Source organism: Dipodomys ordii, unplaced genomic scaffold (genome assembly GCF_000151885.1).
Source record: "Dipodomys ordii isolate 6190 unplaced genomic scaffold, Dord_2.0 Scaffold70, whole genome shotgun sequence".
NCBI classification, from domain to species: domain Eukaryota; kingdom Metazoa; phylum Chordata; class Mammalia; order Rodentia; family Heteromyidae; genus Dipodomys; species Dipodomys ordii.
Window position 1 is genome coordinate 5,972,815 of NW_012267286.1, and position 15,533 is coordinate 5,988,347.

Below are 15,533 nucleotides of genomic sequence, written 5' to 3' on the forward strand. Positions count from 1 at the left end.
ATCTCTACTTCCAGCTTTTTACTGGCTCATTGCATAAAAGAGTCTCATGCCCTTTTCTGCCCCAACTGGCTTCGAACCTCATTATAAAACTTCGTTGAAATTTATATTAAATTTCAAAGAAATAAGTTCAATACATAAAATTGACTTCAAATAGAGTTGCCATAAACTAAGTTCAGGCCATAGGAATTTAAGAAACCTCTTCAATGCCAGGAACTGGTGGCTCATGCCTATGATCTAGCTACTCAGAAGGCTGAGACCTGGGGCTTGAGGTTCAAAACCAGCCCAGGCAAGAAAGCCCAGAGTCTCTTATCGCCAATTAATTAGCTGGAATGGAGTTGTGGCTCAAGCCTTGAGTGGAAAAAAAGCTGAGACACAATGCTCAGGCCCTGAGGTCAAGCCAAAGAAGAAGAGGAAGAGAAAGAGGAGGAGGCGGAGGAGCAGGAGGAGGAGGAGGAGGAAGAAGGATGGAGGAGGAAGAAGAAGAAGGATGGAGAAGGAAGAGGAGGAGGAAGGAAGGAAGGAAGGAAGGAAGGAGCTACCTTTGTACAATCCCTTAATCACAACCCCTTAATATAACAAAATAAAATTATATTTTTAAATTAGGGTGTTGGTTACAATGAAGTAATGAAATGCACAGGGTAAAAACTAAACTTGTAGATTGTTATAGCATTTTATAATTACATAAACATAAAGAATTATATATAGAAACCCAATACCAAGGTTTCACTTAATATGCAGTCAACTGTATTGAGACAAGTTATTTTTATCAGCAGACATGAGCTGTACAAGGACCGTTTCACTGTGACATTATACCATGTGCCCCAATCAGCCTTACCCCTTCTATTGCTCTTACCCCCTCTTCATTTTTAAAACAATTAGAACAGGTTTTATTGTTCTGTTTTCATACTTATTCATCCTCTTGGTTAGCACCTCCTAGAGCCTAATTTATTTAAGGGGACAATTTATGAATAAAGCAAAAGTAGAAAACAGAAAACATGATATGTAAAGATCCGCAGCCCCAAAGAAATGTGTGATCAAATGATTTCATGTTCCAGTATGTAACTCAGAGTTTAAAAATACGATGGTACAGCTGGGCATCAGTAGCTTATGCCTGTAATCTTAGCTATTCAGGAGGCTGAGATCTGAGGATAGCGGTTCAAAGCCAGCCCAGACATGAAAGTCTGTGAGGATCTTATCTCCAATAAACCACTCAGAAAACTAGAAGTGGTGCTGTGGTTCAAGAGGTAGAGCACTAGCCTTGAGCTGAAGAGCTGAGGGACAGTGCCCAGGCCCAGAGTTCAAGCTCCAAGACTGACAGAAAAAAAATTACAATGATACAACACTATGAGCAGGAGGGCAAGGCAAACAGTGTACTTACACAAACTCAGTGCAGTATAAATTGTCTTTTCCTATAGCATGCCAGCAAAGGTAACATTGATTTTATATTTGCATCCAATAACATTAATCTGGAGAAAAGCTCAAACAGAATAATCTCTTCTAAAAAAAACAGACATTGGTACCACAGTGTTCCCCATTGTGCATCCATGAATTTAAAAGTTGGGAGCAATTTAGATGATGATTTGTTTATATGATGGTTTGTTGTGCTATATTTAATAACCTTTTTAAATGATGACTTTATGACTAAAAATCCATTCAACTCAATGTATATTTATTGAGTACCTACAATGTGCCAGACAGAATGAGCCTCTGTGTGAAAATGAATTAAAAAAATTACACAAAACTTCCCAGTCTGGTTCAACTTTCCAGTGGCAAATATGGAAATACATATGCAGAAAAATTGTAGTTAAAATTACAGAATGGTTGGGCACCATTGGCTAGGCCTATAATCCTAGCTACTCAGGAGGCTGAGCTCTTGGAACTGCAGTTTCAAGCCAGCCTGGGTAAGAAAGTCCATGAGACTCTTATCTCCAATGAACTACCAAAAAGCTGGAATGGAGCTGTGGCTCAAGTGGTAGGGTGCTAGCCTTGAGCAAAGAGCTCAGGGACAGTGCATAAGCCCTGAGTTCAAGCCCACCACTGACAACAAAAACAAAAGCCATAGACAAAATGATTTGATAGTGCTTTTCACTTCTTTCAGATTCTTCCAGAAGCCAGTGGGTTTTGAGACACATCCATTGGTAAAATACTTGTCACAGGCATTGCTTGGTGAGTCTGGCATTTTAACATGGCTAACATTGCCCTCCGAAACCTACAATAAACAAAGGGAAAACCTAACATCATTCTATAATGACAGAACATTTAAGCAATTTTTTAAGCAAAGGTGTCACTCCTGCAACAAATCAATACCAGCCTCCAACTCTATCATCAACTATCGAGAACCTTTATAAATTCGTAGGGCATATGGTACAATTAGGGACCAATTTTGCACCACTGATTATAAATATTGAAGACATTTAATAAAAATCAACCACCATACATGTTTACAATCACATTTCAAATGTCAAGTGCAGTGAGTTAGTCATATGAATGGAAGGATGTACATTTCATGTATCTGTTCTAAGCAAAGGTTAGTTTATTTTGAGACCGCTTGAAAAAACTGAGCTTTCCAAAAAGCACTGGGATTAAAATGCATCTGTTCCTCATTTTGTATTGGTCTGCTTGGTCTTAAATTTTTGTTTTGATTTTATGTAGGTGTTTGGTATGTTTGTTTGTAAACAATTGTTTTGTTTTTGAGACAGGGTCATACTATGTAGCACAGGCTGTCCTCAAGCTCATGATCCTCCTGTCTCTGCCTCACAAGTGATAAGATGGCAGGCATACACCACCAGGCCTGTATCTTACCTTAAAATTTTTGGACTATTTCACATGCCTACAGCTATGGCTACCTTTCCCAAATATGTACATTGGATGCACAGATGCATATATTTAATAGAGCAGCATTGACATTCTGGGATCAAATAAGCTGATCCCAACTGAGATGTTGTGCAGATATTTAAGTGTAGCCAATTGGTTAGTTTTCCAGCAATAAGAGGAAATCCACATTTCACTGAAGAGACAGAAAGGGAACTTTTTGGGTGATAGTCTTAAGAAAGATGGAGGAAGGGGAGCAAATTTTTCTATCATCCTGAAGTTAAGACTTTATCTTAACTCTAGATTTTTCTCTTGCATTTGACTATGTCTTCTATTCAGTAAATACATAATTATGCTATACAGGATGACAGCTTAACATTTTCTTGTTCAGAGAATCACTCTTTTTCTGGAATGGGAGAAACATTTGAACCAAGCTCATCAATTACCAACATGATTCTTACTGCCAGAAAGCCATCTGAAATGAAGCTCATCTTTGGAAGACTAGATGGTAGAACTTGGGTCTTGAGTTGGCCAAAGTCATCTTGGTCACTATGTGAAAAGAGTCTGTCACCAAGCTGGAGCGCTGAACACTTAAGATCCCAGATGCTTCTCTGGTTGCATAAGTCAAGTGACAGTGCATTAGGCAGAAATGAGTTTCTGTCACCTCTAGAAAAGTCTTAGAACATTATCTACTGCCTATATGACATTCTTTCTGCTTTAACTTACTGTAGTGTGTGTGTGTGTGTGTGTGAGAGAGAGAGAGAGAGAGAGAGAGAATATGTGTATGTATATACTGGGCCTAGAAATTAGGGCCTCTTGCTCTCCCTTGGCTTTCTCACTCAAAGCTGGTACTCTACCAATTGAGCCACATCTCTACTTCCAACTTTTTACTGGCTCATTGCAGACAAGAATCTCATGGACTTTTCTGCCCCAACTGGCTTCAAACCTCAATCCTCAGATATCAGCCTGCTGACTAATGAAGATTATAGGTATGAGCCACCAGCACTAGGCTTGCATTACTTACTTTTTATTTGCAACCACATAAATACAGGGGTTGTAGAACGTTGAAGATTTTGCAAACAGTGGAGCTATGATTGCCATTGGAGGAGGAATCTCTTTTGGGTCCCCAAAGGAAGCCCATAAGCACACAATGGAATAAGGGGACCATGCCACCAGAAACATCAAGATCATTACCACGGACATCTGGAAAAATAAATTGATATCACTAAGTCCAACATGTACAATACATACATAATTAATGTACCTAAAATTGTGTGAAACATCTACCTCGATGAATGAGTTGATACTGTTGATGGTATAAAGGAAGTAGCTGGGATTTCAGCATCAGTATTCTTTGTTTACATGCCTGAAATAATCTGTGACAAGAGCCTGGTAAATGGCTATGTTGAATGGCACAAAGATGCTGCTTTTAAGAATGCTATATATGTGGAAAGAATGTTCCCTTTTCTTTCTGTGTGCTACAGGAGAGTATGAAAGATAGCTTTAATGAAAGACAGATGAAAACCCACTCAAACCTACTTCGAGTAATTGTGCTTTGAACTGCTGGCATTTATCCATCATCTACCATCTCTGTCTACCTATCTCTCTATCATCTACCTATCTCTCTTCATCTTATCTTCCTAATCCTCCACAAACAGTTTTATAATCAATGGATTCTAACACAAGCCATTTGAGTTGAATATATTTATGTACAGTGCAGATAATTTTGTAAAGGTGCTTTTTTTTGCATCTTCAGTGGAAAAATTATTACTTGACATTGTTCCTTCCACATCAACCACTACATTAAAAGACCTTAAAAAGGATAGAAACCTTTAAGGACAGAGAACTAGAGTTACAAAATAGTTTGTTTTGTTAATAGAAACAGTAACCATTGAATAAGTGTCCAATTGCCATTTAAAAAAATAAAAACAATAGCTGGGCACTGCTGGGCCACACCTGTAATCCTAGCTACTTAGGAGGCTGAGATCTAAGGACCATAGTTCAAAGCCAGCCTGGACAGGAAAGTGTGTGAGACTCTTATCTCCAAAAAAGCCTATTACGTGGAGCTCAGTACCAGAAAAATTCCACAAGAAAATGTTCAAAAGAGCCAAGAATGAGAGAAACCCAGATACAGATGAATCCATTCTACAGAACTACAGGTATCTGGGAACTGAAGGTAGCTCTGAATGTAGAGTACACATAGAACCCAACACAGAAGAAAGGCTGAAATTTGCAAACCAAGAGTCAGCCAGAAAGGGAAGACCACTTTCCACATTGGACCAATGAAGAGCCACACAAAAACATATCAGTGTGAGATTTAGATTACTGAAGACAGAGAGAAGATCCTGTATGTTTATGGAGAGAATTCACAGATCAGAACAAAGGCTCAGTCACCAGAATGCCAAGAGCCTTTGCAACTACATATATAAGCAGTATCTTAGAAGTTCCTTGAATGTTACTATGGTACCTAGAATTCCAGACAGACGATTATGCTAGTAAAAACAAAAATTCCTTGTCACCTTGGGAATCTATACTAGAGAGTGTGTTCCACCCAACAGCTGGAATAAATCAAAAAGTGAAAAGGAAGATAAGCAATCCAGAAAACTGGTGATCTGAGAGGGAAGGGGAGGAAAAGCATTCATAGCAAGTAAAAAGAGGCTGGGGAGGTCAGATTTCGGAGCAGTGGTCTGAGAGAGAACAACCTAGAGATGACTAAGGAATGAGAGGCTCCAACCGAAAATGTGTTGGAATGCAATTTTCATCTGACTATTTATTGCTAATGCACTGTCAGGATGAAGAGAGAAAAAGGGGAAGAAAAGAGATGAGCAGGCTGGTAGCCTTCTCTTCTATAGTACATATTTCAGGGATGGCAGCACACCAGAAATATTCGAAGGGCAGATGTGCATATCATTTGAAAACAGAGGAGTAAAAATAGAAAGAGCTGGGGGAGTGGAAAAATTAGAGATGGGGAAAGGAGACTGGGTCACACATGGAGTTCATTTAATTACATAGGTGTGAAAACTTTTCAGAGAATTTTTTATTTTCTTACCTTTGTTACATCTACCTGATCTGACCAGTCTCCACTGAGGATCACAGTGCATTTACTAGTAGCATGGTATTTAATGGATTGGGTCACGTGATAATAGCAGTAAAACATCACTGTCAAGGGCACAATAAAATTTATCACAATAACTGTCATGGTGTATGACACGAAAGATCTGGAAATAAGAAAAGACAATTGTGATGACTCATTTAATGTCCTAACTGGGGGAGTGGGGAGAAGACATAATTATTAGAAATACTGACAAGCATTGTATTGTTAGTTTAGAAAATATATTTGTTTGGGGGTGTTTTTTTTTCCAGTCGTGGGGCTTGAACTCAGGGCCTGAGCACTGTCCCTCAGCTTCTTTTTGCTCAAGGCTAACATTCTACCACTTGAGCCATAACACCACTTCTAGTTTTTTTTTTTTTCTGTTTATGTGGTGCTCAGAAATCGAGCCCAGGGTTTCATGCATGCTAGACAAGCACTTTATCACTAAGCCACATTCCCAGCCCCTAGAAAATAGAGCAGGGGCTGACAAAACATGAACCTTGGGTCAATTCCAGCCAGGCAGCTAGCTATCTTTATAAATAAAGTTTTATTGGAACGTAACCGTATGCATTCATTTACATACTGTCTATGGATCTCTTTACAGTACAATGACAGAGTTAAATAGATAGAGCCAATCTGGTTTATAAAGTCTAAATTATGTTTTTGGACTATTGACAGATATAACTTGAGATTCCGTTTTTAAATTCTTTTTTTGAATCATTTCCTATTTTCCTCAGGGAGGAAAAAATAAAAGAATATCACTAACTCACAGGAAAATTCCTAAAGTGACTCCAGCTGCAAAACTCTTAAGAAAATGCTTGAACATCAGATCATCTTGCAAAGATAGTAGAAGCAGCTTGGGCTTTCCTATAGCTGACTGCTGTCCATCTTCACTGGCTTTCTTTTTCTACTCGGGATCCTAACTCAGATACCCTTCCATATTGAAAGGCTGGTGGGTACCACCCAATGCTGCCTTAGGAGAAGACAGAAGAAGAGAGGAAAGAACTTGGATGGCCTTTACTTGCAAACAAGCATCATTCACTAGCATTATGTTTTATCCCCTGCTTCAATCACTATCAAGGAAAGCACAGCTGAGCCTCTATCTCAAGAGTGAGCCTTTGATTATAAAGTATAAACATATCTCTTACGTATCATTTTTCCTCCAGTTTATGGTACAGGTAGCCCCGGTAGGATCTGGAGCATAACTGGCCCATCCTATGATGGGCATCAAAGCCCAGAACAGACCATTGATCCAGGCCCCCAGAATCATGGTGACGTAAGTCCTGGTGGTCATGCCTCTTCCTGTCATCAAGAATAGGGAACATTAGCATCATTCGCAGTGGTAAGGACTCACTTTGCTTCCATGGATGGTTCAAAACTGCTATCTGGTGGATTTTTTACAGACTACTTTCATCTACACAAGGCCTGTCTATAGGAATTCACATTCTGTAAATTAAGACATTGAAGCTAAAACCTGAGTAACAAAAAGGACAAATCAGAATATAAGCCAGGAGAAGAGATTTCCAGGCCAAGGAAAACAGCATTTATAAAAGTGCCAAAGTGGGAAGGAAGTTGGCCAATATGTCAGGAGATAGTGTTCCTAGCCAAAGGTAGGCAGGTAGCAAAACCAGTCCTGCAGAGCCTGAAAGACTTATAAAATTTGGGATTTGTTTTAAACAATACTGGGAAGACCCTGAAACTTCCCCTCCCTACCTGCCCTCTTTGCTCAAACTTTTGAACAAGGATTACTAGAGAGAAATAAGGTTGATGATGGTTACAAACAAGAACATAATTTGGTTTAAAATGAATGTCTGATGGATGCCAGTTGGGCATTCAATCGCCTCCCTGAACAGCTGAGGAACTTGCTCTTACCTATGTCAGGATGACAGATGGTCAGGTATCGATCTATAGCTACAACTGTGAGTAAGCCAATGCTTGCCATTCCGAAAAAGATGTTCAATCCAGCATAAATCTGAAAAATCAAAATTGAAGAGAATTCACCATTCCAAAATACCCTCCCAGAAAAACATTTAAAGTTTGTCTCATCATTATTACAAATACACAAAATGCTTTTATAATGTTTCAAGATATACCTTCCATAACTGATTTTACAAAGGCATTTCTAGAAAGTGTTTTGAATTTTTTTTAATTTTTAAAATTTTGAGACATAAGGTGAAACTTCTTATAGGTTATTGTATCAACTAAACACACAATATGCCATACAGTAATGCAAAATGCAAAGCAAAAGTTTAATATTCAGAAAAAGGCCAGGGTAAATTCAATAGAAAAATGGTCAACAATGAATAATCTGTTCACCCAAGTCCATGTAATATGAATGTTTAGTTTAATATGAATTTTTAGTATGTAAAATATACAACCAACAACCACAATAATTATTCAAAGAAAAACCATTTTTTAAATCATCTAACATTCACAGAAATAATGAAAATTTAAAAGTCTGACAATCCCAAGATTTGAAGAGGTTTACATTATCAGGATAACCATTTTGGAAAGTAATCTAACCATATCTAATGAGGTTGAAGATAAAAATTTTGTACAAGCCAAACTTTGCTTTTCTGAGTGATATGTCTAGAGAATTTCATATAAGTTAGTAATGGAGACATGTGTAGAAATTTACTGAAGCTTTCTTTAATTGCTTAATAATGTGAAAATAACAAGGTATGTAGGAGGGCTGTATTTATACAACAGAAAATCACATAGCAGTCTAATAAATGACACAACTGCATCCATTAAAATAGATAAATATCAAAAACACTATTGAACAATTATAGTAAATTTTGCATATCGCCGGCAATCTGACATTGATACAAAATTTAAAATAATCAGCATCTGGGGCTGGGAAGGTGGCTCAGTGGTAGAGTGCTTGCCTTGCATGCATGAGGCCCTGGGTTCGATTCCTCAGCACCACATAAGCAAAAAGAAAAAAGCCGGAAGTGGCGCTGTGGCTCAAGTGGTAGAGCACTAGCCTTGAGCTGAAGAGCTGAGGGACAGTGCCCAGGCCCAGAGTTCAGGCCCCACGACTGGACCCAAAAAAATAAATAAATAAAATAAAATAGTCAGCATCTGATTTATGTACACAAAAATATGTAGCTGGAAAAACACTCATGGAAGAGAAAAATAATAAGATAGGGAAGGTAAGTCATGGCTTTCCACAGTAGCTCTCAAGTTTGGTATGTTTAAGAATAAAAATAGTCTGAAACACAGATTGAAAACCATTGAAATTTGACAAAATTGGTCAAAATATATGTGGGCTCCTAGTATTCTGTTATTCTTACTTGATTCTCTATAATTTTATGATTTATAATAATAAATTGCTTAAAAAGTTAAGCCAAAGTTGAACATACTTACTAAAATAAATTAATATTCATCTCATTATCAGTAGAAATAATACTAAATATAATTAGTACCGATTTTTGTAAAGGACTTTTTATAAGGAAAATTAATGTTATACCATAATTAGATTCCTTAGGTACAATGTCTATCATGAAATATTTATTTAGTTATTATTTATTTATTTATTGCCAGCCCTAGGACTTGAACTCAGGATCTGGGCAATGTCCCTGAGCTTCTTTTACTCAAGGCTAGCACTCTACCACTTGATCCACAGCACCACTTCCAGCTTTTTCTGTTTATGTGGTACTAAGGAATGGCACCCAGGGCTTCATGCATACTAAGCAAGCACTCTACCAGTAAGCCACATTCCCAGCCTCATGAAATACATTATTTCAAATGAAAATAGGTATTTCTTTTTTAATTTGTATATACAGATTTTCATATAGCTATACAGACTGTCACTCTTTAGTTGGATGTGAGTTTGGTTAGTGTTTGGAGAGCTTCTTCATGATTTAAAGATGTCTTAAAGAGGGCTGGGAAGGTGGCTCAGTGGTAGAGCGCTTGCCTTGCATGCATAAGGCCCTGGGTTCAATTCCTCAGCACCACATAAACAAAAAGAAAAAAGCCGGAAATGGTGCTGTGGCTCAAGTGGTAGAGCGCTAGCCTTAAGCTGAAGAGCTGAGGGACAGTGCCCAGGCCAGAGTTCAGGCCCCACGACCGACCAAAAAAAAAAAAAAAAGATCTTTTTTAAAAAAATTGTTTTAGAAATAACATATCCTGTACCAGGTGCTGGTGGCTCACACCTATAATCCTAGCTACTTAGGAAGCTGAGATCTGAGGATAGTGGTTCAAATCCAGCCCAGGCAGGAAAGTCCATGAGACTCTTATCTCCAATAAACCCCCAGAAAACTGGAAGTGGCACTGTGGCTGAAGAGATAAAGTGCTAGCCTTGAGATGAAGAGCTGAGAGACAGCGCCAGGGCCCAGAGTTCAAGCTCCTCGACCAACAAAAAAAAAAAGAAAAGAAAAGAAAAGAAATACCATATCCCACAGTATCTTATTTAATCTAAATTCTTGAGATTTTTAAGAGATTTAAATTTACATCTACTGGGTCTACTTGATTTTTGCTTTATTCCAAAGATCTGTGATACCTGACAGCCTGCATATCCAAATTTCCATCTTCCATACAGATCTGAAGCAGCAGACATGGGGTAGCCTATGCTGCTCACCCCTATGTCTGTCAGAGCCAGGTTAATGATGATTGCGTTTGTGGGAGTCCGAAGTTCCTTGTACTTAATGAATATACCGAGAACTATGAGGTTGCTGAGAATACTTATCACACCTGAGGACATAAACAAACATATGAGTATTTAAAAGTAGAGTCAACATGTAATGGTCAAGCCCCTTCAGGAAATGACCGAAAATCTACTTTAGTTTGTTAGTTTGAAGCATTCCCTACTGTTTTTCAGATTGTAACATCTTCACAACCATTTCTGTGAAACAGAAACAAGATTAGAACAAAGAAGTTCTGCTGATTGCATAGCCAGCAGGAAATGTTGCTTTTCTTTCCTTTTTTTTTTTTTATTGTGAAAACACTGTATAGAGGGGTTACAATTACATGGGCAAGATAATGAGTACATTTCTTATCAAGCATTGTAGCCTCCTCCTTTGTTTCCCCTTCCCATCCCTTCCCATTCTCCCCCCAATCCTCCTTCCCCCCCCCCACCCCGCCCCTGCCAAATTATATTAAGTGAAGTAAGCCAGGCCCAAAGAAAGTTAGGTCCCATGGTTTCCCTTATTTGCAATAACTAGTATATGTCTGAGTCAAGCAGAAAAGGTCAGATAAGTTGATGTTAGGCAAATGAACCCTAAGATATGTATTCAAATATTTTTTTTTCTTTCAGGTGATTGTTTCTAACACATTTATAAGATTATTTCTTTGTTGCTTTTCATGTTGTTACCTCTGACACCGGGTCCTTTTTCTTTCTGGGACGCCTGGATGACAACCACACTCTCACTTTTAGTGACTTAACTTCCTCCTCCCTTTCTCTGACACCTGAGGCTCTTCTTTTTCTGTAAGTTCCTTTCTCCAGCCTTCAACCATCATCCTACCCTAACAGTGTCCTCTTAACACTATCTCTGGCCCCTGACATATGCTCTGGGTTCACATTTTATTCAACTCTCCATCATGAAACACTGATTAAACATGTACGAAGTATGGAAGATATGTGATTGTTCCAATTTTCCTTGAAAGTCAATATATCCATATCTGAATTCATCATACCATACACACACACACACACACACACACACACACACACACACACACCTGTAAAAGACTGCCCACTGCAAGATTTGACTATCCCAACAATTAGTTAATCCAGCTGTCTCTTCCACTAGGATTTATGGTACAGTTGATAGCACCCTAGCCAACTTAACCTTGTAGTCCAAAACTGAACTTTTTCAATGTCCCAGAATTGACTGGTCTCAGATAGACTGAGAACAAAACTTATTGATTAGAATTCTAGTGTATTCATTTATGAAAAATACTGATTAGACCAGTGTTCCACATAAACCTAATCAACAGTCCCTAGATGTTGAATAGGATGCATACATTTTCCCTAAAGCAGATGTGAGCTACTCTACTCCATATGGTGCGGGGGAGTGGTGGGGGACAGACTGAGATTTCCCGAAAGAAGCAAGCTAGACCCAGTCCTGGCCTTCTGGAGAAAGAAAGGGTTATGCCATACACAGGAATAGAATGGAATTTCCCATGAAGAGAACTCCTTGATGAGTGATTCCCAGCTATTGTTAGCAGAAGGGAAGGTTTCCAAGCACCATCACACAAAAGAATCAGCTAAGTAAGATCTGTCATAGATGGTACTTGAATCAAAACATCCGCCTTAGCATCCTGTTGTACTAATCTTCACACTCCCGTTCTTTCCTTTAGAAACTGCAAGCCGAATATGCTTGCCACCGCCTACACTTGTCAAATAAGCTCACCAGTCTAGTAGTTTGCCAAACACACCATGGTTATTATAAATCTTGACTCCGATTTTCCCCGCTGGAAACACTCTAATCCTTTTCTCTGCACATGCAAATGCTAGCCATCCTTCAATGTTCAGTCCACATCGAATTTGGTCTAAAACCTTCTTCTATCCATAGTCCTATATGTTTTCCTCCCTCAATCTTATGTGATCCTGTATTATTTAACTGTACGTTCTCCTACTCTTGTCATGTACATAGCAGGCTCCTAATGAACTCTGTCTTGAGTATGTGACATATAGTAGCTTTATTTAATACAAAGATCACAACTAAAACTCACAATTAAGCTTAATTTCTATTGCCCTGAAGTTGCCTGATAAAACTGACTCTTGCAGTTATATAAGTGAAAGATCTAAAAGACTGTTCAGATCCAAGCATAGTAGCTACGTAGCAAACACCTTGCACTGAGCAAATTTTGGAAGTTCTTTGCCTGTATAAGCAGGAGAATCAAAACTAAAACATACGTTACTGAGTTCATGTAAGAATGAATTATTTTGTACATGTAAGGATTCAAAACAATGTTTGGTGCATAGCAAGTTATCAAATGATATTGGTACTGGCAATAAGATTCCTATTATTATTTCTGCTGCAAAGATCAGTCAGATAGATGGTCTTAGGAAATTTCCTTTGCATGTGACTCTTGTTACCAGACTACTTTAGCATTCTTTTAGTCAGTTACAAATAAATAAATAAATAAAACAAAAAAGGAAAAAGAAAAGCTGGATGTTGATGGCTCACGCCTATAATCCTAGCTATTCAAGAGGTTAAGATCTGAGGATTGTGGTTCAAAGCCAGCCCAGGCATGAAATTCTTTAAGACTCTTATCTCAATAAACCACCAGAAAACCAGAAGTGGCGCTGTGGCTCAAATGGTAGAGTGCTAACCTTGAGCTGAAGAGCTGAGGGACAGCACCAAGGCCCAGAGTAGAGTTCAAGCCCCAGGACGAACAAAAAAAAAAAAGGAAAAAGGAAAGAAAAAGAATTTTTTTTAAAAATGCAACATACTTCAGTGTAAGATTGTCTCTCACTTTTCAGCAAAAAGAAAAAAAGAACTTCCAGTACTTATGTAGAAATATTCAATAAATATCTCTAAAATTATGAAACATTAACTAAGGAACTCTTAATTTCTAGCATAAGAAGACATACTCTAATTGTAATTATGAGAAAAAAATTAAACAGTTATGAAGAATAAAGTAGATCCATCCAGATTTTGTTTTATTTTTTCACTCTATTTCAAACATGTCTTTAACTTTCCATAAAAGTCCATCAAAAAAGCATTGAATTTAATATAGTAGTTATTTGTAAAACTCACCAGAGAATAATTTCTACTGTCATTTCCTCTGCCACTTTTTTCTACAAACAAGCCTCTATCTTAATCTAATATTAGAATTGAATGTATATATCCAAGAGAAGCAAATATTTGCCTGGCATCGAATTCATTTCTCACAACAATCATGATAGTTACTTCACTGTACAAAATATGAACACAACATTATTTCAAAGATACTAAAATATGACTTCCAAAGCTCAAGAGTTTTCTATTATAACATTCTGGAAGGAACTGCATTCTTAAACTCTGCCTTTAATGATAATATTATATTCTGCTCTCTTTTTAAGACTTGAATTTTCTTTGTAATACTTATCAATCTTTAGCTAGATACCAACACCAAGAAGAAAACTATAACAATTATGTATGAGAATATTAAATGATGGTAAAGATACACTTTGCCATGGTACACACTAAGTAAACTTAGTTTAATAATGAAATTATCAAATATATGGATGTTTTTTATTTATCTTCATTTTATAGAAAACTGTTCCTGGTCATCTTCCATTGCTTGTTATTTGTTAAAATATCTTGTGACATTAACCACTAGTCACAAGGCTTTCCGGGAGAATGGAAGAGATAACATTGATCAAAATGCATTGTACTCATAAACTGACATGTTGAATTAAAATTCTTTTGTACAAATACTTAAAAGTAATTTTTAATATATGAAAATACAGAAACAATATATGAAAAGACAAAGCAAAACCCAATGCTTTCTTTCATTTGCATTTTCTTCTTCAATCCTTACAGCCTAGATTATACTCTAAATCCTATTTTACATGAACAACTTAGCACTATAGATCTGTACTGAAAACCTGTATTTCTTCACCCACTGGAAACCAAGATAATCATTTGTTTTGCAGTAATGGCCCATACTTACCACAACCACCCATTACCTATGATAAGAGCTCATACTTGCCAAAATGGCCCATACCTGCTGTAATCAAGTAAGTAGCAACAATGTTGTGTTCAGTTTGTGAAAAGACAGAGCCATCTTCATTTCTAGAGCCTGAACTGTTACCTACATTATTCCTTAGCATTATGGGGGAGAGCTATGGAGACAGCTTACACAACAAGCCCTCAATAATTATGATCTGCTTTAATAGCATGGGAGGAAAGATTTGTCAGGACCAATCATTTCCACCTACAGAGCTCAAAAAATGGTCTTTTCATACAGGCCCTGCTTAACAAATGGAATTGGGCTAAAGAGGAAGGGATTTTAATGCCCAGAATATGGGAAAAGCTTATTAGTGAAACAAAGAGAGAAACACTAAGTCTCATACCAGTTTTTATGCTGAAGCAGGTCACCAAGCACACCCGTCCTACTTAAACAATAAACAGTCAGTGAAGGAGCTGACTGAACTCCTTTCTGCCTGAAATTAAAAACTTGTTTCGTCCTATGTAACTAATCAGATTAAGTACTCTGTGGTCTGTTGCCCACTTGAGCTGTTAGATTTCAGTTTCCTTTGTGTTTAACAATTTATATACTTAGAGGTAAAGAGTAACCTCTCCCCTCTGTATTTTCATATCTCACTCCCTTACAGGTATCAACATTTTTTGGTGTATATCCTTTTAATGCTTTACTTTGCTTATACAAACATCCATTCATACAAATGTATATGTATGCTTGTTTACAAATGTTTGAGGTTTCTCTGGCTTTTTTACTTTTTTTTGGGGGGGGGGGTCCAGTCGTGGGGCCTGAACTCTGGGCCTGGGCGCTGTCCCTAGCTCTTCAGCTCAAGGCTAGCACTCTACCACTTGAGCCACAGCACCACTTCCGGCTTTTTTCTTTTTGCTTATGTGGTGGTAAGGAATCGAACCCAGGGCCTCATGCATGCAAGGCAAGCGCTCTACCACTGAGCCACCTTCCCAGCCCCATATTATAGTCTATGTTGTTTGGCATG

General features: G+C 37.8%; 1 protein-coding gene across 1 annotated transcript; it reads right to left on the reverse strand.

The window, feature by feature from the left end:
- Positions 1 to 2,068: 2,068 nt before the first annotated feature.
- Rrh (retinal pigment epithelium-derived rhodopsin homolog) lies at positions 2,069 to 14,702 on the reverse strand. The gene is made up of 7 exons (XM_013023775.1): positions 14,564 to 14,702; positions 10,407 to 10,597; positions 7,775 to 7,874; positions 7,051 to 7,204; positions 5,861 to 6,029; positions 3,836 to 4,014; positions 2,069 to 2,209 (listed from the first exon to the last, which is right to left on the reverse strand). The coding sequence occupies exons 1-7, from the start codon at positions 14,667 to 14,669 to the stop codon at positions 2,095 to 2,097; spliced, it is 1,014 nt and encodes a 337-aa protein (XP_012879229.1). The 5' UTR covers positions 14,670 to 14,702; the 3' UTR covers positions 2,069 to 2,094.
- Positions 14,703 to 15,533: the final 831 nt, after the last annotated feature.